This window comes from Amphibalanus amphitrite, unplaced genomic scaffold (assembly GCF_019059575.1).
Source record: "Amphibalanus amphitrite isolate SeventyFive unplaced genomic scaffold, NRLGWU_Aamphi_draft 000656F_arrow, whole genome shotgun sequence".
Lineage (NCBI taxonomy): Eukaryota > Metazoa > Arthropoda > Thecostraca > Balanomorpha > Balanidae > Amphibalanus > Amphibalanus amphitrite.
Window position 1 is genome coordinate 136,810 of NW_024882150.1, and position 27,788 is coordinate 164,597.

At 55.1% G+C, this 27,788-nt stretch overlaps 1 protein-coding gene across 2 annotated transcripts; it reads left to right on the forward strand.

Annotated features, from left to right (window-relative positions):
- Positions 1-434: 434 nt before the first annotated feature.
- On the forward strand, positions 435-27,194 carry LOC122364094 (AT-rich interactive domain-containing protein 2-like). Of its 2 annotated transcripts, XM_043334164.1 has the most exons (14): positions 435-1,028; positions 1,426-1,519; positions 9,650-9,747; positions 17,577-17,746; positions 18,072-18,287; positions 18,731-19,596; positions 20,156-20,537; positions 20,773-20,968; positions 21,403-21,721; positions 21,856-22,056; positions 23,269-23,319; positions 24,155-25,618; positions 25,990-26,240; positions 26,501-27,194. In XM_043334164.1, the coding sequence occupies exons 1-14, from the start codon at positions 937-939 to the stop codon at positions 26,610-26,612; spliced, it is 4,512 nt and encodes a 1,503-aa protein (XP_043190099.1). In that variant the 5' UTR covers positions 435-936; the 3' UTR covers positions 26,613-27,194. The 2 variants fall into 2 exon arrangements, with proteins under 2 accessions (XP_043190099.1, XP_043190100.1); XM_043334165.1 differs by lacking the exon at positions 21,856-22,056.
- The last annotated feature ends 594 nt before the right edge of the window (positions 27,195-27,788 follow it).

The window sequence follows — 27,788 nt, forward strand, 5'->3', positions numbered from 1 at the left end:
ATACCTACCTAATATTCATAGTGAATCGTGCTTCGCTTCGGAGTTAGCTATTATGCCCCCACCTTGTACCGCCCTTGCAACGCCTCTGAATAGCCCCAGACAGGCTGAACCGGTTGAACTCAACCGGTTTGAGAGCCACTGGCGCCGACATTTTGAAACAGCAGGCAGCGCCCGGTGCGGCACTATCGATTCTGCGGCGTTGAGAATTTGATCGGCTCTAGCGTGTGGTGTCTTGGACAGGTGGTGACGATTTTAAGGGAACAAATACTTTAACATGTTTTGTATATGTGACTCTTTCAATACTTATATCAACCACACCTGACTGCTTGAAAAATATTAACATACTTTGCGTTACTTTTCAACTGACACTATTATCGATATTGACCTCGCCGGTCGTATGCGCTGAAGTTGCTGCCCGGGGGCAAAAAAGCGCGTGCAAGAAGTTGGCGGGGTGGGGGAGAGTTTTAGCAAAAATATTCATATTTCAAACATTTCGCATCAGCGTGAAAAATTTTGTCGGATTGATTTTAGAGCGTCGGTAATTTTAGCGCCAGGGTCGCCGCCTCGGCGGCCGCCATTTTGGCTGACGTAGAAACAAGGGATTCCGGTCGGTGGTGCGCGGTCGCGCGGTTGCCGTCTGTGGAGTGTGGACGTGGATCGTTACGCGGCAGCGTCGGAGGCGGCCGTGAGAGATCGAGGACTGGACGTTCTGGCGGTGGCCTAAGTGGACGGAGTGTACGATGACAAGCGGTTGGTGAAGGGCGTCGCGGACTCGCGAGGCTTGGACTGACAAGCCGCCATTCGCCGCAGACTGGGCTGAGGCGAAATTGGACGCGTCAGAGACTGGCGTCATATTTCGTCTTTGAAGACTTCGATGGGATTCTTTAACGGATAATATTCGATTTGCAATGTCTGCGTGATATCAGACTTTTTAACATGGCCCAACTTCTAAACAAAGATCCTGCTGTGTACAGGAAGGAAGCAGATGCCTTCCTCTCTGATTTGAAAGGATTTCATGGAGGGAGAGGGTAAGTTTCAATGCATTTTAAAATAGCTGTGCTTTATAGGATGTTGCCTTGATACCTAGTCCATGTCACTATGATTGAATTATATTATTTATTAAGTTTGATGCATTTGGTGGCCATGGCCTCTAAATTACAACGTCCTGTCCCTTGAAACCCAATTTGAGTTCATTTTTTTCACAGCCTTGATAGGGAATTAGTAAAGGATCATTCAATCTTTTTTAATGGATTTATATGTTGGTGAATGGTCATGATTTATTCCTGGAGTTGCAAAATTTAGTTTTTAGTCTGCCCAGTTCTTTTAAGGAATTTTTAGTTGTGGTGGTATGGTGTTGTGGCCATGGGCTGTGTATTGCTGTGCATTGTCTCACATCGCTAATGTAGCCGTTCCCCTGTGTTTCAGGACTGCATTCCAACGCACACCGAAGATAGGCGGCACAGATGTTGACCTCTACCTGCTCTATGTGCTGGTTACAACCCGTGGAGGATGGGAGAAGGTTAGTGCATCCAGTGGCATTAAAAGTACCATTGATAATGAAGGACATAGCTATCTCATTTACTTTTCAGTTGCAGTTTTCTGTGGTCCTATATGTGGATATGCTGAGCAGTGAGCATACACATTGGAGCAAAGTAACTTATTGTTTTTCTCACTCATTTATCCTTTAGATCTAAATAAGATAGATTTTAAGCATCCATTTGGTTAAAAGCATGTGTGTTAATGTACCTAAGTAATTTTGTGATGTAAAAAAAAAAAATCGGTGTGTTGTTACAAACTTACAACAATGAGCACCTACAAAGTCTGATATCTGGGCATCTTTGATTGCAAGATGGTGTAGGTATTTGCTGCAATTTTTAGTGGGATTCTGGTGGAGTGTGATGGTGCATTTTAATGAATTGAAAGTGACTTGCTGACCGAGCTGAATTCATGAAGTATTTCATAGGAATTGAAACTAGCATTTTAATCATCGCTCTTTCGAATGCCGCCTACCGCGTGTCGCTACGTGACCCGAGAGCCGAGTTAGAGGGGAGGGGGAGGAGTTCAACCCCGCGCAGGGCGTGGAAATCCATGAGCTCCTCGAATCGCTGTTTGGTCGCCGTTTTATATCAGCATTCTGCCGGTTTTCCCATATAAGGATGTTCATTGTTCATTGCTTGCGCTTCTGAGCCTCTCGCTGGTCAACCGCACAGACGTGAATTTGACCAATGAGAATCCAAGAAACAACAGCAGGCTGCCACCCTACGGAAAAAAAGAGCGACCAAACAGCGCCCAGGTAACATTGTACAGATGCTGCCTTGGGCGATAGGATTCACCCCTGTTTTCATGAATAATGTGCGTGAAAAGCGGCGGAGATCGGGAAACTTTCAGTTCTCTCGTGCTAATCAATTTTACCCTTCGACTCTTAACTATTCTCGAGACTATGTTCGGTCAGGAAGGCGATTCGACGTCAACGCCTATTCTCGGCTATTTCCAAACTTTTTTTTTCGCGAAGCTCTAGGTCAATCAGGGCTATAATTGTAGCTGTAGTGGCTGTTGTGGTTGTGACGAATGAGGATTCTGAAAATTATTTGGTAATTTTGATCATGAAATGGGTCAAAATAATCCTGTAGGCCTTCCTCTTCAATAAGCCGCCTCGCCGAAGTGCTCTAGAAATATTTGGTTTAGTTTAGGTTTAGTTCATTCATTGAATCATCCGCAGGCTCACATGACCGATTATCAAACCGGGTTTGGCAACCTGGTTGTCTGCGTCGCGCAAGTCGCGTCGAGAGGAGGTTATCCTCTGTCGGCTTCGCACAGGGCACACTTTCGGTACCCATGGACACCTTATTGGCGTCGGCCCAAGACCTGTTTGTGCGAGATGTGGCGACAGACTTTCCGTCCGACACGTTTTTCTGGAGTGTCCGAGACTGGAAGCTGAGCGGCTCAAGTTTCTGGGCCTGCGCGGAGCCCAGCTTTCTTTGAGAGCAGTCTTAGGTGACGAGTCCTCTTTGCTAGACTCTTCTCGTCTCTTTTCGTTTATTGCGGCCTCCGGCCTTCAGGTGATTTTTAACGCCCGACACTGAGGAAGTCAAATAAGAAATGGGCGCGATATAGCCTCGCAGCTGGTGCGCCCTGTCACTCCAAATCATCATCATCATCACATGACCGATTAAACCCGCGCCGGGCGCGGGGGGGGGGTGTTTGACCACCCCCCCTGCGGTTTTTCGCAGATATCTCAAAAACGGTTTTGGCACACCTGTTTGTGCATCTTTTCCGCACATGTTGGGAAAATTTCAGACCCAGGTCACCTTAGGTCAGGTCACCAGGTCACGCCAAGTGACCTCACCTCAGAAAAATTAAGAATGCTCGTCATAGCTACACCGACTGAACGATTGCCTTGAAACTTGCAGCGATTGATTAGAGCAACACTATCTATAAAATGTATATCTCGGAATTTTGATATTGGTGACCTAAGGTCAGGTCAATTTTGCGGCCTCTCCATTATAAGTCAATGGGAGAAAATTGAAAAGCGTCTGTTTTGCACGAACGCCATTCTAGACACTCTCAAACATCGAGATATAGGTAAAAGTGACACATTGAACCAGAAAATGGCAACTCTGACCCCCTCGTTATGTCCCCGAGGTCATCTCAGGTCACGAACAGAGTCTAACAGTTTTTCGCTAATAACTTCTGATAGAGGCGTCCTAGAGCGCTGAAAACACCTTAGATGTGTTCGGCTCGACGTTGCGGATCGACTGATATGCAACATGGTCAGGTCATGACCTTGACCTGAGGTCAAATTTTCAAGTTGACCCTTCAATGTCAAATTATAGTTCATTCGACGTGTTTCGACGAGAGGAACACGATGCTGGCAAAAAAAATGTCATGGCTCCTTTGAGTCAAAAGTTATTGCCGAAAAAACGTTTTTCGTAAAACGGCTATTTTTGGAGTTTTTGCCCTCTGGAGGCTAAACCGTTGACCTGAGGTCAAATCTGAGAACATCAATCAGAAAGGTCTGTAAAAGGGCTATCAAATGCGCTTTTCCGCGGCACTGTAGCTCTATCGGTTCCCGAGATAGCCGTTGGCAGTTTCCAAAATGTTGAAATAGTCAACATTTTACCTTTGGTGACCTCTGGTGACCTGACCTTTGACCTGACCCAAAAAATGACCGAAGTGTTTTCGTCCTTATTTTGGACGTTCTTTCGATTGCCGCTTACCGCGTGTCGCTACGTGGCCCAGGAGCCGAGTTAGAATGGGGGGGGGGGGGTGTTCAGACACCCCCCGGCCCGGCGCGGAATCTCAGAGCACCGGCCCGGCGCAGGTTAAGATAAAGAAATAAATACTTACAGCACCAAGACCCTGTAACATAAAAGACAGGTGCTCACCGCTAGATGGCGCTCAGCACATTACCTCCTCTGATAAAAGCTCTGGTGCCTTTTGTCGGCATTGCGGTGAACATTGATGAACATGTGGCAATTTCATGCTAACTTTCATCGCTTCTCGGATGGTGTGCACTATTAAAAAAGTGCAACAGGAGCGGCTATAGGTCACTTTCAAGTTTTAGTACAAGTTCTGGCGTTTCCCATTTGAATTCGTCCTGGATTTTTTTTTTCGAAATGCATACGAAAGGGCCCCTATGTCAGACAGAGGCAAGGAGATCACGTGTCGAGTTACGTGTGTTCCGTCAGAATCGGTTCATTAGTACGAGGACTTAAGTACAGAATGTTTCAAAAATTTTGACTGTCAGTGGGCTCAATGGTCTGAATTTTAGGACACGAAATTATTGGCAAGTGGTTATGTTGCTTTGACGTTTACAAGGCGCTACTTAACAACGATCTAACGTTTTGCAAGTGAAATAAATAGGATTGCTTGTTTTGGCCTCTTCAATCGCACCCCCTTCATCCCCTCCCTCACATTAGATTTAAAAACAGGGACCTAAAAGTTGCTGACGTTTGGTAGCTTCTCGAGATAACGGGGGTTTGAAGTTCCCTTGCCACAAAGCGAGTCATTTAGAGCCCGCTAAGAGACATTTTTTTTGGGCTAGAAATTGTTGAGCGGAGACAGAAGGGAGGCGGTGTTGATCGCTGTTGGGTTGGGGGAGGTGAATCTGGTGTCAAATAAACCCGCTAGTTCATGTATGAGTTTTTTTTTTAGGAATGAACTCGCACGCAAAATGACCTTTGCAGTCGAAGCGCCCTAAAGCGCCGGATTAACTCAGTCTCAGTGCTTATGGGGCATGACCTCGTGACCCCTCTCGGGGCCCTTTCCGTGTCATCCTGAGTAAAAGCATGGAAGTTCATGGGGCTGATTAGTAGATGGGAACTCTGATGATGTCATGGTTGCAATGATGATGTGATATGATCCTGCAATTGCAGCGTAATCTTGGTTGAAGGGGTACCTGGACATTTTTACGCTGTAGTGCGTTTTGATGGAAGCGATGGAGGCAAGGTAATGCTATATTGAGTGCATTGGTAGTTAGTAGACCCCGGCGCGTGGCGCCCGGCGCCGGTGCACGTGCGGTGCGCCCCGGCGGGCCGGTGCAGCGGCGGGCGGCAGTCTGGGCGGTGGCGGCGGCGGCGGCGGCGGCCGCTGCCACCACGTGGTGTCGGCGCCGCCCACCTGAGCGGCCGCGCGCGCGGGACCCTGGCCCTGAGTCGGCCGGGGAGTCCCCGAACAGCTGACCGGCCGGCCGCCGGCCGACGACACACACTCGGCCCGCTGCCGGCCGCCCACCATTGAGAGCGGCGGCGGCGGCGCGGACGGCGAGAGCGCGCGCTCGGGCCCCGCCGCTGGCCGGCCGGCGGCACTGGCGGGCCCCTGCGCGCGCGCTCACTCGGCCGCCGGCCGGGCTGGGCAGCGGCCGCGGCAGGTCCCGGCCGGACTCGACTCCCGGTCCCCGGCTCCCGGCCGCCGCCACGCACCCGACGGCGCCCACCGCCGCCGAAAGGCGCGGCATTGCCGAAAATCGGCCGGCCGGCGGCGGAAAATAGCGGGCGCAGGGCGGGAACATGTTTTCGAAGTGAGCTTGCAGTCGAAATAGCCGTAAAATAGATTACCGTCAACAGCATTGATCAACAGACAACAATTTTTTCACAAGCGCATCGTCAAGTATCTGATTAGTCCAAGATTTTCGAGATTTCACGCTTGGTCATATATTACTTAGGACACACTTAACAACTTCGTCATTGGAACAACAGCTTCACTTAACAACACATTGTGTTCAAACTCGCCCGGCTTTTCGAAACACCAAGTGAAGGGCCGTCCATCGTGAAGGCTTGTTTTCTACACGAGCCCCAATCGTTTTTAATGTTCCCGATCTGTCTCGGTGTTACAGGCCGCGAGCATAAAATTCGTTCAATTTTCAACTACGAGCGCTCTTCAAATCACATCAGTCGTCGCCTTCAGAGCACTTTTTCTTCTCGCAGCTCAATGAAGTTCCTTGCTCAGTGGCAGTTGCCATTCTACGCAGTAAGCGACCAGCACGTGGTTGGAATTTTCTTGGAATGTTTTAATCCACCGTTTGACGAGCGCCGATGGCCTACTCAGTCCGGGCGCTCGTAAAATCGGAACATGATGACGTGGAAACAGCGCTTAGCAATGGCACAGTGCATGCTTTCAGGGCAAGTGGTTTCTTAGAAATATTTCAGTTCTCCTTTTGTCAGCCGGAGTGCTAAGTTTGGTATTTCGAAATTTGTTTTCTTGCTAAGTTTGGTGATTTTAACTTGTTTCTTATCAGAATTTTGGATATGTAAGCTTGCCGATGCGATTGCTGATCGAAGTCGAATATGAACTATGGCCGACAGAGGTAGCATGCTTCTTCCTGAGCTCGTTCAGAGACGACCAGAGCGCCGGACTGCAAAGGTCATTATCTCGACGTGGGGTTACGAGCTCGGCTGGTTACAGTCGTCAGCGCCCGAACTAAACAAACCTGTGATCCGCGACGTGGCTGAGGCCCGTGATGACGTGATCGAGCCGCAGAGTGCTCTGTCCAAACTTGGCCGCGTGCGTGGTGCGAGACCTCGTCCCGGTGGAATTTACCATCTTGTCAAGACGGGTCCGGAGACCTGTGCACTTCGAACAAGTCTGTACTCAATGGCTGCAATTGTATGAGTGACGGCATTGTGCAGTGTGCACGCGGCCAACACGGAGTCAACAGATTTAGAAGTTGAGGCCGTATGTGCCCGCTATAGTGTCGCTTAACGATCCATTAATTTAGTTATAGCTCTGGTTCTGGTCCGTGCTCTTTGATGGGTCGGCGACTGCACAATATCCTGTTTGATCGTTCATCCGCTATAATCAGCCAGCCTGTTTTCGTTTGATCACAGGTCTCTGATGTGGACGTCGTCAATCCTTCCATTAACCAGTTTGTACCAATCCCGAATAGTTCCGTGAAGTGTGAGGTACACTTTTTTTGTCTTGGTTATAGAACAATAACCGCTGATGGAATAGTTCCTACACGTATGCTCGAATTAATTGAAGGATAAAGCACCAAACATCCATCCATCCATCATTGCATCCGCATAAGCAGCGCCAGTCACCGGCAGAGTGCCAGCGTCCCTCCCCCTTTGAGGAGGCTGGTGCCAAAATCTGGCCAGCCGGCTTTGGCGCTTGGTGCCAGGTTCTGTCTGGTACGTGGTGTAGTAGCCTCTGAAGACTGAGGCGCTCTGAGAGTTGGAGTGCACTGTCGTCAGGCCAGTCATAGTGATATTCCATCCTGATAGGTAACCGGCAGAGGTGTGTACGGAGCGTATGTACGCGTGTACGGGCGCCCAGATAACGCCTCTGCCGGCGCTGCCACCGGGTATTTGACTCGCTGACCGTTGGCCGCCGCGGCGCCCGATCGGTTTTACGCGTCGTGTGATAGGTGAAGAGGGCAGTGCGGAGGAGATAGCCGCTCTTCCGTTGAAGTCTGGCCGTGTTATCTACTACCACGCGACTCTGAGACGTCAGCTCGGTCGTTGGACCGCGCCGCAGTGTAAACAGTGCACGGTGGGCTACGGAGGGCCTGTAGTTACCAGGACTGGTTATGGCTACCTGTAACACATGGGCGTTATGCGCGCTCAGTTGCACGTCCTGCTTCAGTGCGTTGCGGCTGGATGATACCGCAGTTGTCGCAGCGATCAGGATATGTTCTTAAATATAGTAAGTGTTATCTGGAAATAAACCGAGCTATAGTTCGTTTTTCTTAAGTTTGCCCTTCACTGTAAACGTCTTTTTGAACAAAGCACGAGAATCGCTAGCTGAATTACTGAGAAAACTGGTTAACGCACATTGTATTGTAGATATGAATAATATTTTCAAAAATAAGTTTTGAACACCGACGATTTAACGTTATGTTAAGCGCCGTGCAATTTATTTATTAGTTCAGACATAATTCCTGAAAAGTCGTCTATCCCTGTGGGGCTGTAGGTATTGGCAAATACGAGCTACGAGTCTGTGAAATAGTAAATATATTTGATGAAATTGATCGTCTGTGAAATCTGGTCAAATCAATGTGCGCCAACCAGTTTTCTCAGTAATTCAGCTAGCAATTCTCGTGCTATGTTCAAAAAGACGTTTACAGTGAAGGGCAAACTTAAGAAAAACGAACTATAGTTACAGATGATCTTCTTGCCTCCTATGCTACACAACGGGGAAGTCTGTAATAGGTGTCTGAAATGGCGTGGTACTAAAAAGTAAAAATGTAATATCGGAGGAATCCTCTACCGGCACGGGTGCTTTCAAATTCACGGTCTAACATTGCTCCACGGTAATCCTGTCAGGCACCAGCACACGCCACAGTCCATTCCATGAGCACAGCTAACGGCGGCTCAGACCGAACAAAGTCGGGTTTTTACCGAACGGCTGGCGGCAAATCCTGCCAAGTTGCTGTCTTATGCCGATTAATTCCAGAATGTGTCGATCCTTTCGTGACTTGTCGCCTCCATACGGCACTGAAAATGTCCAGCACGAGCCTCCCTAAAAATGTATGTATATCCGACTAACGGTTAGGTCTAGACCGACCAGCAAGGGAAGCGTCTGTGCTTTTCCAAGGTCAAATTAACCTCCCAGAACGCCAGCTGTGTGTGATGCATGGCGTACCGTGTGCTGGCTAGGGTGATCTGTGGTGATCGGACGTGTTCTGCCCCCGACTGTGACTGAGCATGTGCCTGTGAACGTACTCTATAACCCTGCCTTGTCCGATGATGTTGATAAGGCGGGAGCACAGTGCCTGACGATTGTAGCTCCTTTGATTATTGTAATATGTGGTCAAAAGCTTTGTTTGTCTTATTGGGCACGATATTTGTCCAGTTCGAAGCATCCTAGCTCCATCTGTTTTCAGCTGTGCTGACGATGATCCTTTTGAGATCAGAAACAAATTTTTATCTTTACCAAGGCAGCCATCATTTTAGCTTACATTTGTTCTCGCAATATTCTTTTGACTTGTTCATTGTGCAATGGATGGAGGCATACCTAGTCAGGGCTGAACGTCAAACGTTCCAACATTGCACAATGCACATGGTCTTCCGTCCGGCCGTGTGACCTGCACCGCGTCATGACGGCCGCCGCGCTGTACTGCTGGTCTGCGGTCCAGCCGTGTGTCTTTCCACTGCTGTGCCGCCGTTCCGCGGTCCCGTTCCGCCTGTCTGACGGCTGGTTTCCGTTCCAGGTGAACGACTACAACGAGTGGGACACCCTGGCACCTCTGTTCGGCATGCCTATGGCCTGCGTCAACGTCGGCCTGGCTCTCAAACAGATCTACCTGAGGTGAGTGAGAAGTTGGGTCGGGTACGGGATGGAAGGTGCGGAACAGACGCCGCGGAGCCGCCGTGCCGCGCCGCGCCGCGCCGGGCCGGGCGGTGGGCGGTCATGACCCGCGGTGCGCCGCGCGGACTAGGGCTGATAATCCCGGGATCGGGATCCCGGGATCCCGGGATTGTATTAATCCCGAATCCCGGGATTAGAAGCATCGGGATTTCGGGATCCCGATATTTTCCGTACAGAAACATCGTTCATAAAGTGTAGCTGATAGTAGGTATGTAAAAAAAGTCAAGTGAGTAACAACGCATTACAGTGCAGTTTTATGTCCAAAGATCTTACTTACGCCGTGCAAAGTCGTTATGCACAAGTATTGGTTACATATATACCTAATTGACATTGTTTCACACCGTCTCAGCCTTCACAATGTGGCGAGAGACGAGCTCTCTCTCGGCTCATATCTCGCTCCCCGCGACGTCCCTCGCGTACTCGGTTTAACAGATCATTTTGCACGATGACATACTATGCCGACTATCGAATTCGAGTCCATCGAGTGGGAGGAGGTCGGCCGTCTTTTCTGTGTGACTGTGGGAGCACGTCTGGTGGCTCAGTTACTGTCAGTGCCCCGTGGCTGGACGATCCATGAGGCTGGCCGGGCGCCCTGGGCATGGTTACCGTTAGTGAATAATTAACGTGCCTTTGTGATAAGCTATAGCTAACTTTGCCAAAATGTCGGATTTTGCTGAATTTAAAGGCAGTGCGGTGTGGGAACATTATCTAAGAAGTCAAGATGGCCATACAGCAAAGTGTCGTCATTGTAAAAAGGTACTGAAAATATCTGGAGGTTCCACCAAAGGACTTCACGTCCACCTCAGGAGCAAGCATGGTGGTATGAGTGTTGCTGGACCATCCCGATCCGGAGAGACGCCGCAAAACGTGTCCGGCGAAGGATTGCATGTAAACTGTCTGATGCGTTGAAACAGCGCATCCGACAGAGACGGTCACGTGCGGCTAAAGTCCTACAATCGCTCCATAACAAAATGTCGGCAGACAGAGACTGGAAAGATATTTTTCCTAGTGCCTCTCGCAAGGAAGCACAGGACTTAGTTGTCCACATGATGGAAAGATTGGGAGAACAGATGCATGATACCGAAGTAGGTGTAGATACAGAAGTGATGGACGCTGATGATCCTGAATCAGCGCCGTCTCTTCAGTCGATGCTTCAACAAGCTCTAGATGAGGTTAGAGCTCCAGAGCAAGGCACCAGTTCATGCCCGTCTGGGATTAACTTTTCGCAATCTTCTTTGATGATGACGAAGGCCATAAGGAAAGAATTGGAAAATTTACCTATCTCAGGAAGGACAGGCATGGTAGCGCTGTCCTACAACTGGCTGAAGGGCATAGTTCCTACGAGCGTTGAATCGGAACGAGTGTTTTCCACTGTCGGGAATATCGTCACAAAAGTGCGGTCGAGTCTCGGCGACGAAGTCGTTGATGCACTTTGCTTCCTCAAGTGCTACTACCGTAACAAGTGAATGTGACCAGGACATGCTGCTGGTCAGACGACCACAATCCGTAGGCACGTCTACTGTATCCTGACTCGAAATATAAACAAGAAATACAATTATCAATGTCATTCATGCTCTTATATTTGTTCGGGGTGAAGGTGTATGCCTGGTATTGTGTTTATGATGGTAAGGATGCGCCATATACATACGATATTGCAAGAAAATTCTGCTTTGTAGACAGGTTAAAATAAAAACTGCTCAATCCCGGGATCCCGGGATATCCCGGGATTGCATTTCTAAAATCCCGGGATCCCGGGATTGCCAAAAAGTCCCGGGATTATCAGCCCTAGCGCGGACCGCCGCGCAGGCCGACCGACCACGCGGTCTGAGCACCTCATTGACATTCAGGCGGCCACGAGGCGGGCCGCTGCCCGGCCCGGCCCAGGCCGACCTTACCTGCTCAGCGCGGGCGGTTAAGGCCAGTTTACGTGCCTATCGTCGGCCCCATCTGACAGTGGGGAGCCGCTGTTCGTCCACCGACCGCCACAGGTTCGGGCGAGCCTCTGTGGAGCTGAGCCCCGGGACCCAGGGGTCGGAGTTCTCAGAATCGTTGGCCGGAGATGAAGTCCCACACGACTTTCCGTGAACTTGGTCCGGGCGCCGATGTGTCCATTCGATCATCCGCTGGCATCTGTAAGCGCGTGGTTGCTGCGGGATCTGCTCCCAGCCCCAGTTCTGCACGGTGACGCGGTGTTGGTACCGGTCGCGCGATTGGGATCGCTGCCTTCCCCTCCCCCTCCCTGATCTGCTGACCGGAGCAGTCTGGCGCGCCGTGCCCGAGCGCCCGGTCGCGTTCGGAGGATTGTGTTTATGGACGCGAACATTGTGAACCACAGTTCCCACGCGGCCACCACACCGCGGCGCCGCCCAGGGGTTCTCAACTCGCTCCTCAGCAGACTTCGGCCACCCGAAATGGTCGTGCCCGGTCGATTGCTGGCTCAGCAGGCTGTCTCAACTGTTTTTCAGTTGATTTGCTGGCTCGTTTTGCCGAGCCTGCTAAAATAGGTTATTGGATTTGTATCCACGGACTCGTACCGTCGTGTCAATGTGGGATGTCTGCAGCTGCACGACCGTGCCACCATTCCTGCCCTCCCGGTTAGGAGTTCTCGATCCGCCTCTGCGGCTCAGCCACACCGCGAAGGAAGCGTGGCAGGTTCGCAGCTTTGTCGGGCACGTCCGAATAAGAACATCGTCCGCGACTCCTGTGCATACCCTCCCAGGCTTGGTGCCGGGCAGAGTTTCGTGTCTGGACACTTTTCTCCCTCCTTGCTCCGGTACGCTCGGCCAGCGGGCCGTGAAGTCATGACACGGCGTCCCATGACTGTGACGCCGATCACCGCCGCCGCCGCCGCCGCCGCCGCCGCCGCCGAGCGCATTGTTTTTGTTTGCGGCACGCCGCCGTACCATCCAGTCGGTCGGCACGGCGGCGGTCCGGCCGGGAGGGAGGGCAGGAGCCTGGCGCCGCCTCTGCCGGCCGCCGGGCGGCCCGGCTCAAATCGATAGCGCCCGCTGCCGGCGGGCCGGCCGCGCGCCGCCGCCAGCCGCGTATTGATTCGGCCGGCCGGCGGCGTTGGCGGCGTCTAATTTTAGCGGTGTGTCTGCGGCGGCCGGCCGGCGGCGGAGCGGCGCTGGGGGCGCGCCGGACGCACTGCCGTACCGCCCGCCGTCGGGACGTAGTAGCGGCGTGTGTGTGGCGGCGGCGTACCGTCGACACGCCTCCGACGGCCAATGTCGGACGTTGGAACGCGCCGGCGGCGGCGGTCGGAGTCACGGGCGGCGCCTCTGCCGTCCATCAGCTGCCGGACGGCCCGGGCTGAATGACCGAGACCCGGGTGTGGGCCGGCGGCCGGCGGCCTCCGCTGGGCGCAACATGTCGCACGCACAGGGCTGGGGGCGGCACGCTCGGCGATGATCACACCGGAAGTGGTGGCAGTCTCACGCTCACCCTACCCTCGCCCGCCTCACGAGCGTCAGCTGGCTAGGCCGCGGGGTCAGCCCGGTCGGCCCGCATCTGTTCCAAGCTCGGCCCGTTTCCCGTCATGTGCGGTCCGTCCGCGCTGGGCTCTGGCACGCCTTGGTACGACATGCCAGAGGCTCATCCGCATCGGTATCTGACAATATCTCAGATGATGACCGACCGCGTCGCGGCGTCCCCAACCGGCGGGGTTTTCCATTTCCACTGCGCAGTGGCGGCGGTGGACGGTCGCGCGTCACAGACCGACCATCCGCGCTCCGCCGCATTCTCCGCTCCTGACTCCGGCGACGACGACCTTGTCCGTCTTCCGCGGCGGGCGGGCCGGCGACCGGCGCGCGCCGGCCGGCCGGCCGCTCGGTTTTGGCGCGCTCGGACCCTAGTGGCGCGCGAACCCGGCTGGTCAGCTGGCGGCGGCCGGCCGGTGATGAGCGCCCGATGAGTTGCTGATAGCGGCGGCGGCGGCGCGGCGGTTACCGGGCGGGCTGGGTATGCAGCCGGCCGACCGACCGGCGGGCGGGCGGGCGCACCTGCAGCGCCGCTCGGCACACGCGGCGCGATCAATAGGCCGGCCGGCGGAGCGTGCAGGCGTCGGCCAGCCGGCCGGGTCCGGCTGTGCTCCACATGACTCGGCACGGCCCGGCGTGATGGGTCCGCGGCCGGCCGGTGCCCGAGACCGATCACCAGACACGGCGCCGGCCGGCCGGCCGGTCCAACAGGTCGGCCGAGCGCCGGCCGCGCCTGGGGAGGGGAGGCAGGGGCCGTCTGGTCGGCTGACGGTCACGTGGATCAGGCTCTGATGTCTCGTGTAGCTGTGGTGCGGTGCCATGCTGAACAGCAGACTGCGATGAGTCAGTCGTTGGGTACGGTTGGGACGGGGGCATTTGGATGGTGTATGTTTTTAGGCTGACCGGCATGATATCTGAATACAGCCTGTTGCTTCATGCGTACTCTCCAGTGCTGGAATGGAAGGGTGATGCGGTGTCGGTATGAAGATGGTACTCTGCATCGACATTGACAATAATTTACATGTTGTTTGGACTGCGCTGCACTGTTGTACAATACCCAGCCTAGGCTGGACGAGCCTCATTTCAGCTCGTATATGAGTTGAGCGGCACCTATTCGCCATTATCCGTCCCCCGACCGCGGCACCAGCGTCCGCACCCTCCTAGATCGGCCTGCTCCTGTGGTCAGCTCGTTACCCCATTCGGTATCATTCGTACCGGTTCTGGGCCGGTCGGCCCATTCATTTCACCACCGGCAGCCGTGTTTCCGACATGTTCGTCCAGAGGGCATCCCGTACCATGCACCGGACTTGTATGCCGGGTCGGGGTGGGTGAGGCTGGTGCACTGCCTCTGCCGCCGCGGGTACACTGTCGCCGTAGGGCAGCTCCAGCGCCGTGCAGCCATTTCTGGCGTGATGTCTGGTCATTAGCGGCAGACCGGTGCGGTGGAATTGACGGAACAAACACTGGTGGAGACGCTGGAAGCCGTCGGCAGAGCTGTGGGGAGGGAAAAGGGCTGATGGATGGAAAGAAGGGACTGCTCGAAACAGGGGAGGGGCTGATGGACGGGATGCGAGTTACCTAAGTGTGGAACTACCCAGCGCCGAGCCGGCCGGATGACGTCACACCACGGCCAGTGCCCCCGACCAAAGTCACCAATCAGAGCCCTAGAATCGACTTGTAGTTCCACACTTAGGTAACTCGCGGACGGGATGGGACAAACAGATTGGTGGAGACTGGGACCCATCGGACGGTGGAGAGCGGCGATGGGCATTGGGAAGGGTTGAATAGACGGACAGTTGTGAAAGCATTATGGACCGCCCCAGGTCGGTGTTTGTGTCTGAAGCTCGTGTTTGTCCCGCGTGCCTGTCTGCCTCCCCCCGTGTACCCGCTGCGAGTTACCTAAGTGTGGAACTACAAGTCGATTCTAGGGCTCTGATTGGTGACTTTGGTCGGGGGATGACGCTTATAGCATGACGTCACTCGCGTACTTGGCCGGACCAACGGCGCAGCGCAGGCGCGCCGAGGCAACCAAGAGGCTCTCAAACTCAATTGTACAGATCCTGCGCATTGAATGGCGAAATTTCGGCGAGTTCGCTTGAGTTTGGAAGCCCCTGCCAGAGAACTGGAGACGGCCGGATTATTTGCTGGACAGTGGGCAGCGCAGATGGCGATTGACGGTGCCAAAAAGATGATAGGGAAAAAGGGGTTGAGACTTCAGCAGTGAATTATAAGCCTGTTGCATAGCTGAGTGGTAAATTGTAAAATACTTAGGGTTTGAAGAGATGCAGTGTAGTTTAGCCGACTCAGGGGCATTCTGCCGAGTGTAAGGCGGAAGGGTCGCAACTCGCAAGTCGTTTGTTTCCATGATTGCCTGATTAAAATGTAAAGCGTACCTAATGTTTAGTTGACAATACAGCGAGGTTGGGCATCTGCTCAATCCATTTCTTCTCCGCAATAGTGCATTCGCCACTGCAATTCATTGTAAGAGGCACTGGGCTGCACCGCCTGTTAATTATTCCGAAACCACGTGAATTGTCACAGTCACTCACAACAATACGAATCGTTCAGTCGTGCGCTGGGGGTCCGCCAAGTTTGAGTGTGCTGCAGAATGCAGACTGGACCGCCGATAATATAACACTTCCGTCTCCCTGGGCGAGCGGCGCATTGGAGCCGAAGGAAACTGCTTCAGTTTTTTTTTGTGGGGAAGATACCCATGTTTGAAAATTATGTTCTGGAATGATGCGATAAGGAAAAGGACGGTTTCTTGAATTGAGGGCTGTGGATAAGGAGCAGATTTTCTCATTTGCTACCCGATGCAACGGGAAAAGACGCAAATGCTGCACATTGGGCTTAATAAGTCTAATAAAAGATAAGGGACTTCGTGAATCATGCCTAATTGACCGCGACCCAGTTATTTGCCACTGCAGGTAGGTACTAGGTAGGTAGATACCCATTTGTAAACAGAGCGTTCCACCAACCCTCGCCAGAAATTCAATCAGCAGTTGCTTATCTTAAAACGTTTGAGTGCACTAACAACCTTTAAAAATGACGTCCTCCCTTTCAATGGTTCGTTCGAAGACACAAAGCCAGAATCAGCCAAGCAATATCGGAATCCATTGCGCAGTGTGTCGACTGTCGGATGTGCCCATCCACATAGCATAGCACACACTGCTAAATGCAGGTACGCTCACCTACACATTAGGTATTCGAAGGACTCGATAGCTCATACACATGGAAGAAACACATGAAATGTGATTAATAGCTGCAGCAGAAGTTTGGCGTCCGATGCCTCTTCGCCAAGTTAAGACCATGCCAATCTCGGCCAGTCTGCCGCTGCGCCGGCACTGGCCGTGGTGTGACGTCATCCGGCCGGCTCGGCGCTGGGTAGTTCCACACTTAGGTAACTCGCGTACCCGCTGTCGGCCGCTGTGTCTGTCCATGTTTGTGGTCTGTCTGGTGGTGTGTTTGTGTCTGCCGCGCGGTTTGTTTGGGCCTGCAACACCGCGGGACTGCTGCTATGGCTGGACACTGAGCGGTGATGTGGCGACACGCAACGACACAACACGAACCGCCCGACACCATTTCCGTATCGACGTTTTTACGCCGAGCTCCCGAGCAGCCTTACGGCACCGCGACGGCCATATGTGTCCCTGGAAGGGTACCTGAGCTGTCTCCGGCAGGCCGATACCGTGCCAAGACGGAATGCAAAGAATGGTACCCTGATTCTGTGATAGGTTCGGTCCTGAAAAGGTTTCGTACTGCTGTTTACTGTGACGCTTCGAGACTTCAGTGTGAGTGGTCTCACCCAAAGACCCGGTTTCGTTTGAACTCTGTTGGAACCCATTGTACGCAGTGGAGGCTGGTGGTGTATAATTTCGTGGATGTTGGTCCTATGAATAATTGATATCCGGATTTACGCCGTTGTTTCTGCTGAGTTACGTGTACGTACACAACGCGAACCTAAGGAACGCTGGGTCAATAGAGCCGCTGTGTCGTTTGCAGGCTTTCAACTGTGTTTACTGGTTGACTAAGACGACTTTCTGTGTTTAAACAGAACTTCCAAATCGTGGTAATTCCAAAATTAGTCAAGTGGTTTGTTGATTCCTCGTTACATTGAAATACCCGTCGTCACCCACGTACTTCACAGTTCATACTGCATTTCTCACTGTTCCCATCAAATATGCTTTCTAGTTTCTCTTCGATTCATCTCAGGCTGTGCCGTGCCAGTTCCTGTGATATCACTTACAGGCCGCACATATTCCTGTCTAACCCCCATTATGCCTCCACCAGGTATCTGGACCACTACGAGAAGGTGCACTTCCACGGCGAGGAGCTGTACGGCCGGCACGACGATGAGATGATCATGCACGACTCGACGTCGCGTTCATCGCGACGGCACAACGTGCGCGCGCTCAACGCCGTGCCGATGACGTACAACAGTGGACAGCACATCGTGTCAGGTGAGCACGCTGACGAGGGAGAGAATATTTGGAATATGATATGCCTGTTCCATGAATATTTATTGAATATTATGTAATGGAATATTTCCGAGTCCGTTGGCGTTGTGCATTTGTTTGTACCCATTGACGGATGTTGCCGAGAACTAAGACCCCATCCCCCTTCCACTTTATTCCGCTCCGTCCGGTCCGCGCTGACGGCTATCAGTCTTTGCCGACCTCTTAGTAGAGTGCTATGGATGCTAATGACCGATGCAGTTCAGGCGCCCCTAAAACCCAAGCATCCTCCTTACCCACTGACGCTGATCCCCCCCCCCCCCGTCGTCAGACGCGCTCCGTCAGTCGCTGGGGATGAGCGCACCACGTCAACCTTCCGAGTACGACCGGCTACTGCTGTCACTACTCGGACCTCTACCCAACGAGCAGGACTTCGCCATCAACCTGTGCACCCTGCTCAGCAACGAGGGACGCCACGAGCTGAGGCTCAACAAGCACCCCCGGCTGCTGGGAGCTCTCCTAGCTCACGCCGGTGTTTTCACAGACGGTAAGCGTCATGAGTGAGGGGTATGTTCAATGCGGGTGCATTACCGGCAGGTCAGCGGGCGGTTAGGAATGGTGTCGGGCAGGGGATCGGGCCGGGTCGGTCATCCGTCTTACCTGTCCGGCGCCAGAAGTCGGCAGTGAGCTCGGCTGCCGGGTTTATGCACAGCGGTGACCTTGGTACAGATTTATGGCCCCGAAGTTGGTGGAACGGGGGATGACTAGACGCTGGGTTTGTGCCAGAATGCTCGGATACAGGCTGTGTAATGTGTATTGTTAGGGTGGATTATAAGTATTGTCGTTGTGACGAATGTAACATAGAGTTGTCGTTACGACTGATGAAATATAGTAGCATTGCAATAATGTCATTACTTCGCATAGGCAAACCAAACTGACAAACCGCATTTTTGTGACAAAGCCAAACTGACATTTTGCCGTCACCCGCAGGGTACACACAAAAGTATATGCTGGAGAACTACTCGCGCACCAAGCGGCAGAACCTGGTGGCGTTCTGGCGGGACAGTCTCTCTGAGAAGAAGCTGCTGCGGCTGCTGTCGGTGCACTACGCGCCTGAGCGGCGGCCGCAGACCGGGCCGGCCGGCGGCCGTGACCCGGCGCTGCTCTTCTCGCCGGCCCGCGCCGAGCTGCACCACCTCAGCGACAGTGAGAGCGAGGAGGAGCCGGACGCCGAGCTGGAGGCCGAGGTGGCCGCTCTGTCCTCCCCGTCCGGCTCGGCAGCCACGGACGAGGACGACCTGTTCTGTCTGGGCACCCAGCTGGGTGTGCTGGAGCGCACCGGTCACCGGGTGCTCCAGGTGGCTCAGGTGCTCCGCAGTCTCAGCTTCGAGCCGGAGAACGCGGCAGTGATGGCGGCCAGCGCGGCCTGCCTGCGGTTCCTGCTGCTCTGCGCCCACTGCCGCTGGGGCAGTCTGAGCAGCAGTGCGCGGGACACGCTCGGTAACATCGCCGGTGACGTGGTACTGCGTGACGCCGCCTCCGACCGGCTGGGACGGCTGCTGGTGCACTATGTGGCGCGCGGTGTGCAGCACGCCGATCGATCAGTAGTGCTCGCCAGCCTGGAGGTGCTCAACAAACTGGCGCAGGACGAGCGCAACGAGGAGCCGCTGGTGGCCGCGCTGGACACGCGCATTATGCAGACCGTGTGCACCTACCTGTCGCTGCACGACATCCTGCTACTCATCAGCAGCCTCGAGTGTCTGCTGGGACTGACCTCGCTGGGCGAGGACACGTGCCGGGCGGTGGCGCGGGCGCCCGGAGCCGTCAGCATGCTCGTCTCCCTCGTAACTGTGGAGGTGAGTAAAAGGGAATAGACAGGGGAGTAATGCGTCGTCAGGGAGTATGCTCGTCTCCATCGTAACTGTTGAGGTGAGTAAAAGGGATAGACAGGAGTAATAAGTCGTCAGGGGTAGCCAGTGGAGAAGTGTTACGGGGGACGTGAGCTAAATGTGGTTATGTATATCGAGGAATGTAGAAGAGGCATCAAATGCACATAGGTCTAAACGTGTTCGTCGAGTGTTGTTAGAGAAAACATGCAATCTAATTGTTAAGCCTAAGAGCTCGAATCCATAAATGTGGTCGGATCCTGGTTGGAGGGATTCAATAATCATAAAATGGTGACGGGCCGTTAGTGCTGCTAAAGTTCACGGGAACACGTTACATGAAACGAATCGCAGTCATTTGTGGTCGCCAACTTTCAAACCTCAGCTTTTCTCATGTAAATGCGAGCTCTCAGAGGTTTGACAGCTCTTCAATCGGCCACTCTGAATCTTGCTGCTTTGACTGCCGCCTCGACTCCGTAGTCACTGCTGTGCCGTCGGCTGCCGGCCCTGACTTCTGGCTGTGTCTCCACAGGCGCAGAGCTACGGACCGCGCGCCTGTATCCTGATGAAGGTTATGCAAACTCCTGTGACGGCGGCGCCGGCGGCCCTGTCAGCACAACAGCCAGGTCAGGTGGTCCAGCAGTCCAGTCAGCTAGTTCAGCAGCCGGGTCAGCTGGTCCAGCAGCCCGGCCAGCCGCAGCAGGTGCTGCAGCAGCAGCAGCCCCAGCAGCAGCCGGCTCAGCACGCCCCTCAGCCGGCGCCTGGAGCCGTACGAATCCAGCCGGCGCCGACGCCGGGCCAGCAGCCGATCCAGCCGGCGCCGCCACCCCCTCCGCCGCCGCCGGCGCCGGCGACCACGGTGCGCCAGGTGCCGATGCCGTTCATCCAGCCGTCCCAGCCGACCGTCCTGCCCAGTGAGTAACGTTTCGAAGGCCTTCCTAGTGTTCTTTTCCAAATGCATGTATTGACCGTCCGGCTGGTCGCGTAGGCATGTGAAGCAGCGCTTTGCGATAGCACTTTACATTTTGCAGTTTGTATCTGGATATGCGGTGCGGTTGGTCAATTTGTTGTCTGTGTAACTATTATATATCGTGTCTTGTATGCTATACTCCAATGCTGACCGTCCTACCTCTCGCCGTGTGCCCACAGAGGGTCCCACCTCCCACCTGACGGGAGCGCCGACCGAGAACACCCTCTGGACAGTGAAGTGGCTGCAGACGGTGTGTGAGATCTCGGCCGGCCAGAGCATCGAGCAGGGCGTGCTGTACAAACAGTACACCGCCTCGGCGGCCGCCCAGCACTGGAAGGGCATCATCACCCAGGGAGAGTTCGCCAACTGCGTCAAGTGAGTGCTGGGTCGGCCGGCTGGGCGGCTAGGCTGTGACTGGCGGGTCGGCTCACTTCCCAGCTTTTTGGGAGGCTGATCGGCTCGGCTTGATATTTTTTACAACCAGTATTATGTTCTGTTTTATTGATTAACCACGACAGGTCTAGCTGCGTGTGAATGCTGGGCTTGGTGACGAAAACGTCATAGGCTCTGCTACATTTGGATTTATTTTGCTTTCGTGTCGTCGATGTGTAAAAATGTTTGGAAATTAGCTATTTTTGTGCAGCGGTGGTCCGTTAGGAGACTCCTGGCTGCCCCGATGTCCCGTATCGGAGAACTCACTGGTAACTGGGCCGATCCGCCGCCTGTCCGGCTCTGGCCTCTGCTGGTTCAGCCGATGTCATGTGCTGTCGGTGACTGACGTCTAACCCCCACCCCTCCGTTTGCGTCAGGTCGGTGTTCGGCTCGGCTGTGACGGCCGTGGCCCGGCGAGTACCCAGTGGCGTGACCGAGTACCACTTCGAGGGTATCCGCTCCAAGCTACAAATCGTCACCACCGTGGTACAGCAGCCAACGGCGGTGGCGGCGGCGCCGCGGCCGCCCCCGCCGGTCTCCGCGCCGGCGCCGGCGCCGGCCGCCCCGCCGCCGCCGCCGCCGCCACTGGCGTCCTCCGCTCCAGTGACGTCATCCATACTGAAGGCGCAGCTGTCAGCGCCTCCGCGACCCGAGGTGCTGCGCGCCAAGGAGCAACTGCCTCCCGTGTCTAGTCAGGTAGGTGACCGGTCTGTCGGTCGGCTGGGGCGGGAGTGTCGCGCGGGGAGGGTCGGTGGAGGAAGGGTGTACGCCTGTACAGCGCTGTACAGTATCTGACTATCACCCCGCTCACATCTGTGACCGCTCGACAGGCGGTTCCGTCGAGCCCGCGCCTCTCGCAGGCGCTGCTCGGCGGCGGACCGGCGCCGTCCGCCTCCAGCTCGCTCATCAAGTCGCTGCTAGCCAGCAAGGTAGCGCCTTCGCCGCCGCCGCCGACGACCAGCGTGACAGTGTCGTCATCGTCGCCGGCGGGAGGCCTCAGTCCGAGCTGTTTTACCACGCCGCAGGCGCAGGTCCGTTCCCTAGTCCCGTCCCTGGTCCGAAGGGCACAACCTCGCTCGCCGCTCGCCTTCCAAGGTCTCAGCAGTTCAGTCTTGGTGGTGGTGCTTCAGGGGCTGGCGCGTCCTGCAGATATTCGCTAGGTGGCTTGGGTTGTCCCAGCAAGTCACGCTTTCTCTGCTGCTGGTGGCTAGGATGTCCCGGTTCCTGGTATATGTATCACGGGTATCACATTCTCACGCTTAGTGCTAGAGTCCCGCTATGATTCCGCTGGTGTCCGGACTCCTCCAGTCCTCCCCGGACCCGCGGGGTGTCTCGGTTGGTGCTTGTGGTGGCGGTAGTGCAGCTGGTGACGGCTGGGGCCCGCTGGTGACGGTGAGAGGCACGGTCCGCCCTGGTGCGGCACTAACCAGTCTGCAGTGGATCACTAACCGCCTGAGCCTCTTCTGACAGTCCCGCAGCCGAGCTGGACGCAGTATGGTCGTCTAACCGGACCCTTTGAACTGATGACTTTACGACGCTTGGACGTATTGTGCCTTGTTTGACAGTGTTCTGTCCAGCTTCAACTAACCACTCGTAGTGTCGCTAGCTTCTTGTGCCTGCTTTCTACTGTGATGTAGGCATTTTCCTGGTGCATCCAAGTGAAACTGACCAGTCATCACCAGACCTTAGACGTGTTTCTGGCTAGCATCCGGTCAGCTGTAGACTAATCAATAGCTACTGACAGTGCCTGTTCATCTAACCGAATGAGTGTGATTTTACCCTTTTAATCGCGTGAGTTTTGGCCCTGATCATTCTACCGCATTATTTGTGGACATGGGTTTATACTTATGAAACTTCAGGAACATCAGTGCTTTCTGTTTTATCATTGTAATAGTTGCTGTCAACTGTTGGTTCCGTTCTGAATTCTGAATGATGGGTGCTATAACACACCAATGGAGCGAACGCTGCTATAGAATATATCCAACTGTAATTTAGCGCCGACAGAAATTACGACAGATAGGTCCCACGTGAGTGTAAACTGCAAATGATTTTCACTATCACTTTCAGAGCAGTTTTCCGAAATGTGTCACAGTAATCCGTCATGACGAATTAGCTGAAGCTCGAAGGATGCGGCAGTATAGTGTCGCCGGTAGGATGACCAGTTCCTAGCCTGGATGGAGACAGTGTCTGAGTTGGTCTAGTTTCACTGTGGTGTCCTGACGGCTGGTCCCTATTCCCATCAGGTGGCCAGGAACATGCAAAACAAGCGACTGGCAGTGAACGGCGTCAGTGAGGTAAGATGGGAGCTGGGTTGGAAGCCAATGGATGGGAGTAACACTTCTGGGTGACCGGTGACGCCATCTGTGAGGGCACTGTGCGCGTGATATAGGCTGCTGATACTCAGTTTTAGAGTAGTCATATCGAGACTGCTCGCATGGATGGTCAACGGTTTAGAGTTCTTTATCGTGTCTGAGCTGAACAATTTATGCCAGGACGCGTAATTCTTGGCTTTGTGACGACCTCTGTCTCTGATGCTTATGATTTAGCATCTCTTGCTCAGTGATCACCAATTATGTCGATGTGGCGGGTAGCCACCATTGGAGCGTTAAAGGGACTATCCCACCTTCTAGAATTTTGTTAAAACCAGTTAAATTATGCCCGACTTTATAGATTGGAGGACCAGGAACACGGTTCTGGCATTTATTTTTCATTAAACATCTTAGGCTTCCCATATTCCAAACACAAACTGTCACAGCCCAAAATTACCTCCTTCCCCACTCCCCAGGCCACATTACTGTCATAAAGCTAATTCTTTTTACTCTGTAGGCACCACAACAAAGTTCAGACCAAGTTTTAAGCGATTTTTCAACGAACAAACCCATTTAAATCAGAATGACTAAACGAGGTGACGTCACACTAACGGTCGCTCCATGTTGAAGATAGGGCCTTGTGCAAGGCCCATTTTCAAATGAAGGGAACGAATTTCTTCAACACCAAGAGGCCGCGGGGGTTGCAACCTAGATAGATAGTGGTTTCTGAACCTCGCCGCAAACTTGGCTATCTCAACTCAAACCCCATGTTAAAGGTGGGATAGTCCCTTTAACACTCTCGCTCTCGCCCTCCACACAGAACGAGCCGCCGACGGAGCAGACGCCACCGCCGTCGGACCCGGCGGCCGCCGGCGACGGGGCCGTGCACAACGGCGTCAAACCTTCTCCGCCCAACTCCAACAGCAACAGCAACGCCGGCTGCGGAGAGGGCCTGCTGGCCGACCTGCTGGAGCGCAAGGTGGCGCCCGTGAACGGCATCGACAAGGAGCTGCGCATCGGAGACCGCGGCCTCGAGCTGGTCAACAACAACAACGGAACGGGCGGCGGCGAGGGCGACGAACAGCCGTCCGGGGCCGTCAACGGCGGCGCGCCGCCCGCCAAACGCAACGGAACCGATCTGCTCGCCTCGGCGCTGGATATGGCCGGTCTGATGGACGACCTGGGAGCCATGGACGACGACGACCCGGCGCCGGCCAGCCCGCCGCCGCCGCCGGCGCCACCCACGCCTCCGCCGGCGCCGGCGGCCACGGCGCCGCAGACGCCGCCCCAGCAGCCGCCGGCCGGCCAGCAGGGCTTCAAGAGGCCGGCCGAGGGGGTGGCAGGCGGAGAGGCCAAGCGTCTGCAGCTGGGCGCCCAGCCGGTGGCGCTCCAGTCGGCGGTGACGGCCGGCGGCCAGCAGGTAGTCATGGTGCCGCAGAGCATGGCCAACATGGTGCTGAAGCTGCCGGCCAACGTCAGTCAGGGACAGCAGCTGCTGCTGCCGCAGGGCCAGCTCATGATGACCTCGTCCGGCCAGCTTGTGCTGGGCCAGCACCAGGCGCAGGTGATGGTACAGGGTGCCGGCACCGGCAACGTGGTGGTGGGTCAGCCGGCCGTGGGGCAGCCGCAGACCGTGCTGGTGGCGCAGACGCCGCAACAGCAGGGCACCGCCACGCGCACACTCATCTTCCTGCCGCCGCACCAGAAGGTGTACGTGTCCCAGCCGGGAGTGACGCACCAGGGGCAGCTGATGGTGCAGGTCACCCGCGCCGGCGGACAGACCCAGGTGGTCAACAGTACCGTGGTGACCGGCTCACGGGCGGCGCAGCAGCACCTGCGCGGCCAGCCGCAGCCCATCGTCAGCGCGCAGCCGGCGGCGGCGGTCGTCCGACCGGCGGCCAGTCCTCAGCCGGCGCGGCCGCCGGCGCCGGCCCCGCAGCACCAGCCGGCTCCGGCTCCGGTGCCGCCGCCGGCTGTGGTGCGCTCCTCGCAGCCGGTGGCGCCGCCTGCCCCGCCGTCGGCGCCGGCGGTGGCGCGCGCGCCTAGCGTGGCGCCGACGCCCGAGAGCGTGGTGAACCGTCCGCTGCCGGCAGGCCTGCTGTGCGAGTGGCGCGGGTGTCTGCGCGGCTTCCCGACGGCCTACGCCGTCTACCAGCACGCCATCGAGGCGCACTGTCCGCCGCAGCTCACCGACATCCCGTGCCTGTGGGAGCGCTGCGACGGCATGATCCGCAAGCGGTACTCGATGATGACCCACCTTCAGGACCGGCACTGTCCCGAACAGGTGAGACGCCGCGGCGCTCGGCGGGGAGGACAGGGTCTGGACGGAACCCAGGACCTACGACTGTGTCGTAGCCGTGCCCATTCTGAGAGTGGAGTCTGAAATATGAAATGATATTTTTTGATAGCCTTTTGCTAGAAGACTTCCACACTCGTAAATGTCACCGTAGTCAGGGCAACTGTTCGGTTTCTTCAAAAGTCTTTCCGGTGGACGTAATGGCTCTTTGACTCATTGTATCGTCATGTGTATGATGAGCACACCCCAACTCGAGTTTAATCAGCCAACAATATTCCGTGCTATTAGCGGAGTAACACCTGTCTCAGCTCACCACGACTCTTCCTGGCACCCTTTTTACACCTCCCCTCCCTCGACAGATGTTGCGGCTGATGCGGAGGCGACGGGAACAACTGCAGGCCACTGGCAAGACGGACATCCCGACGCCGTCCGCCCCGCCGCCGCACCCTGGCTACGCCAACAACGCGGCGCTGCAGGCCATCCGGCGGCACGCGCTCTCCGAGGTGAAGCCGCCGCCCGACGAGAAGGAGGGCCCCGTCACAAAGTCGATCCGGCTCACGGCCGCGCTCATCCTGCGCAACATAGCCGTCTTCTCGCAGCACGGCCGAAGGTGAGCGAAAGGAGGGAGACGAAACGGAGGGAAGGGGAGGGTTGTGAAATATGGATGCGATAGGTCATACGTCATCTAAATATGCAGAGTTAAGTTCTTTCTCAGCTTGCTGTCCGATCGGCCGCCTGTTGAGAGTTGACTTAAATTCAGTGGTAGGACGTTCGCCTGTGTATGTCCCGCGCCTGCCGTGCCGAGCACCTCCGTGCCTGTGCTCTTTCCCGACATGTCTGACCGTGTGTGCCCGTGTCTCGCGTCGGCAGGGTGCTGCGCGCGCACGAGAGCCACCTGCTGAACATCGCCGCCAGCAGCGCCGAGTCGTCGCGCACAATTGGTCAGCTGCTGGCTGATCTGCACGAGGCTGACCCGAGCTGACTGGCGCCGGCGCCGAGCGCCGGCCCGGCCCACCCCCAACTGTGATCACCACTCACCCGACGACACTCATTCTCTCACACCATCTGTAATGTTCATCTGGGCGCCGCCGCCGCCGCCGGCGAGAGCGCCCGCCCACGCCCGCGCGCGCGCGCGTCGCCCCTCTCAGGCTTATTTTGTCATGAATGCGCGCTCGGCGCCGCGCCGCGCCGGCGCAAAGTACAAAGTCGCGTCGTTTTAGGCACCGCAGCGAGCGTGGGCCGTGCGCTCGGCAAATCGGTTGTTGTCGATGTCTTGTTTATGCTCTGGTAACCCTGCGCACTTTCCGGGGTCGTGCCGCCCGCCCTAGGTGGTGTTGCGGCACGCTTTTGTAGGTGGCGAAACTTTTGTATTTACGAGTCGCTGTTATTTATGTCCAAAGTCGAGTTTGTACCATGCCAGACTGCGAGGGTGCGGGCGCGCGGAAGGGACAGGCTAGTCAGCGTGCTCCAACTCGAGTTCCGACAAGTCGTTTTTATTGGAAGGGCGTCCTGTCCTTGCGTGCGCCTTTATCGAATAATAAATTTTATTGCAGCTATGTTGGCAGAGGACGTGTTTGCTTTTGAGACTGAGAGAGGCGCGGGGGCGCGACCCGCAGGGATCGAGTTGGTGAACGGCATCCAGTATGGTTATGGTGTGAGGTATGCTTACCGTTCGAAGGATTGGCCGATTGAAATCAGCAATGGGCTTAGCTCATTGGTGAGCCGAGTGATGCCTAGTTTTTACATCGTGCTCTTCAAGGAAATGTTCTGGGATTTTGATTGCTTTGATTTTGACCTTCATGGGCACAACCGGTAGCAAAAAAAAAAAAACTGAAAGCTCTCTAACAAAAGAAAGCAGTAGGTAAGCTCCATTGCTATCCAGTCACCAAAGCAAGCGAAACCTTTCTACTCAGTCGCTAACTTGAAGTGAGGCCCGATGATGACTTTCCGATGGTTTGAGGATAAAAGCACTCATTGTAGGGCCAACTGCCGAGTAGGTACCTACGTGGGCAAGAGCACGTACACAGATATAGAACCTCAGAGGTATAGGTAGATGCCTAAGCGATTAAGTGGGTAACCCTAACACAGTTTAATCTGTGCCCACTTATTGCCGTTCGAACGTTTGCGATAGGAGCGTAATTTTGTTCTACGTCCACTT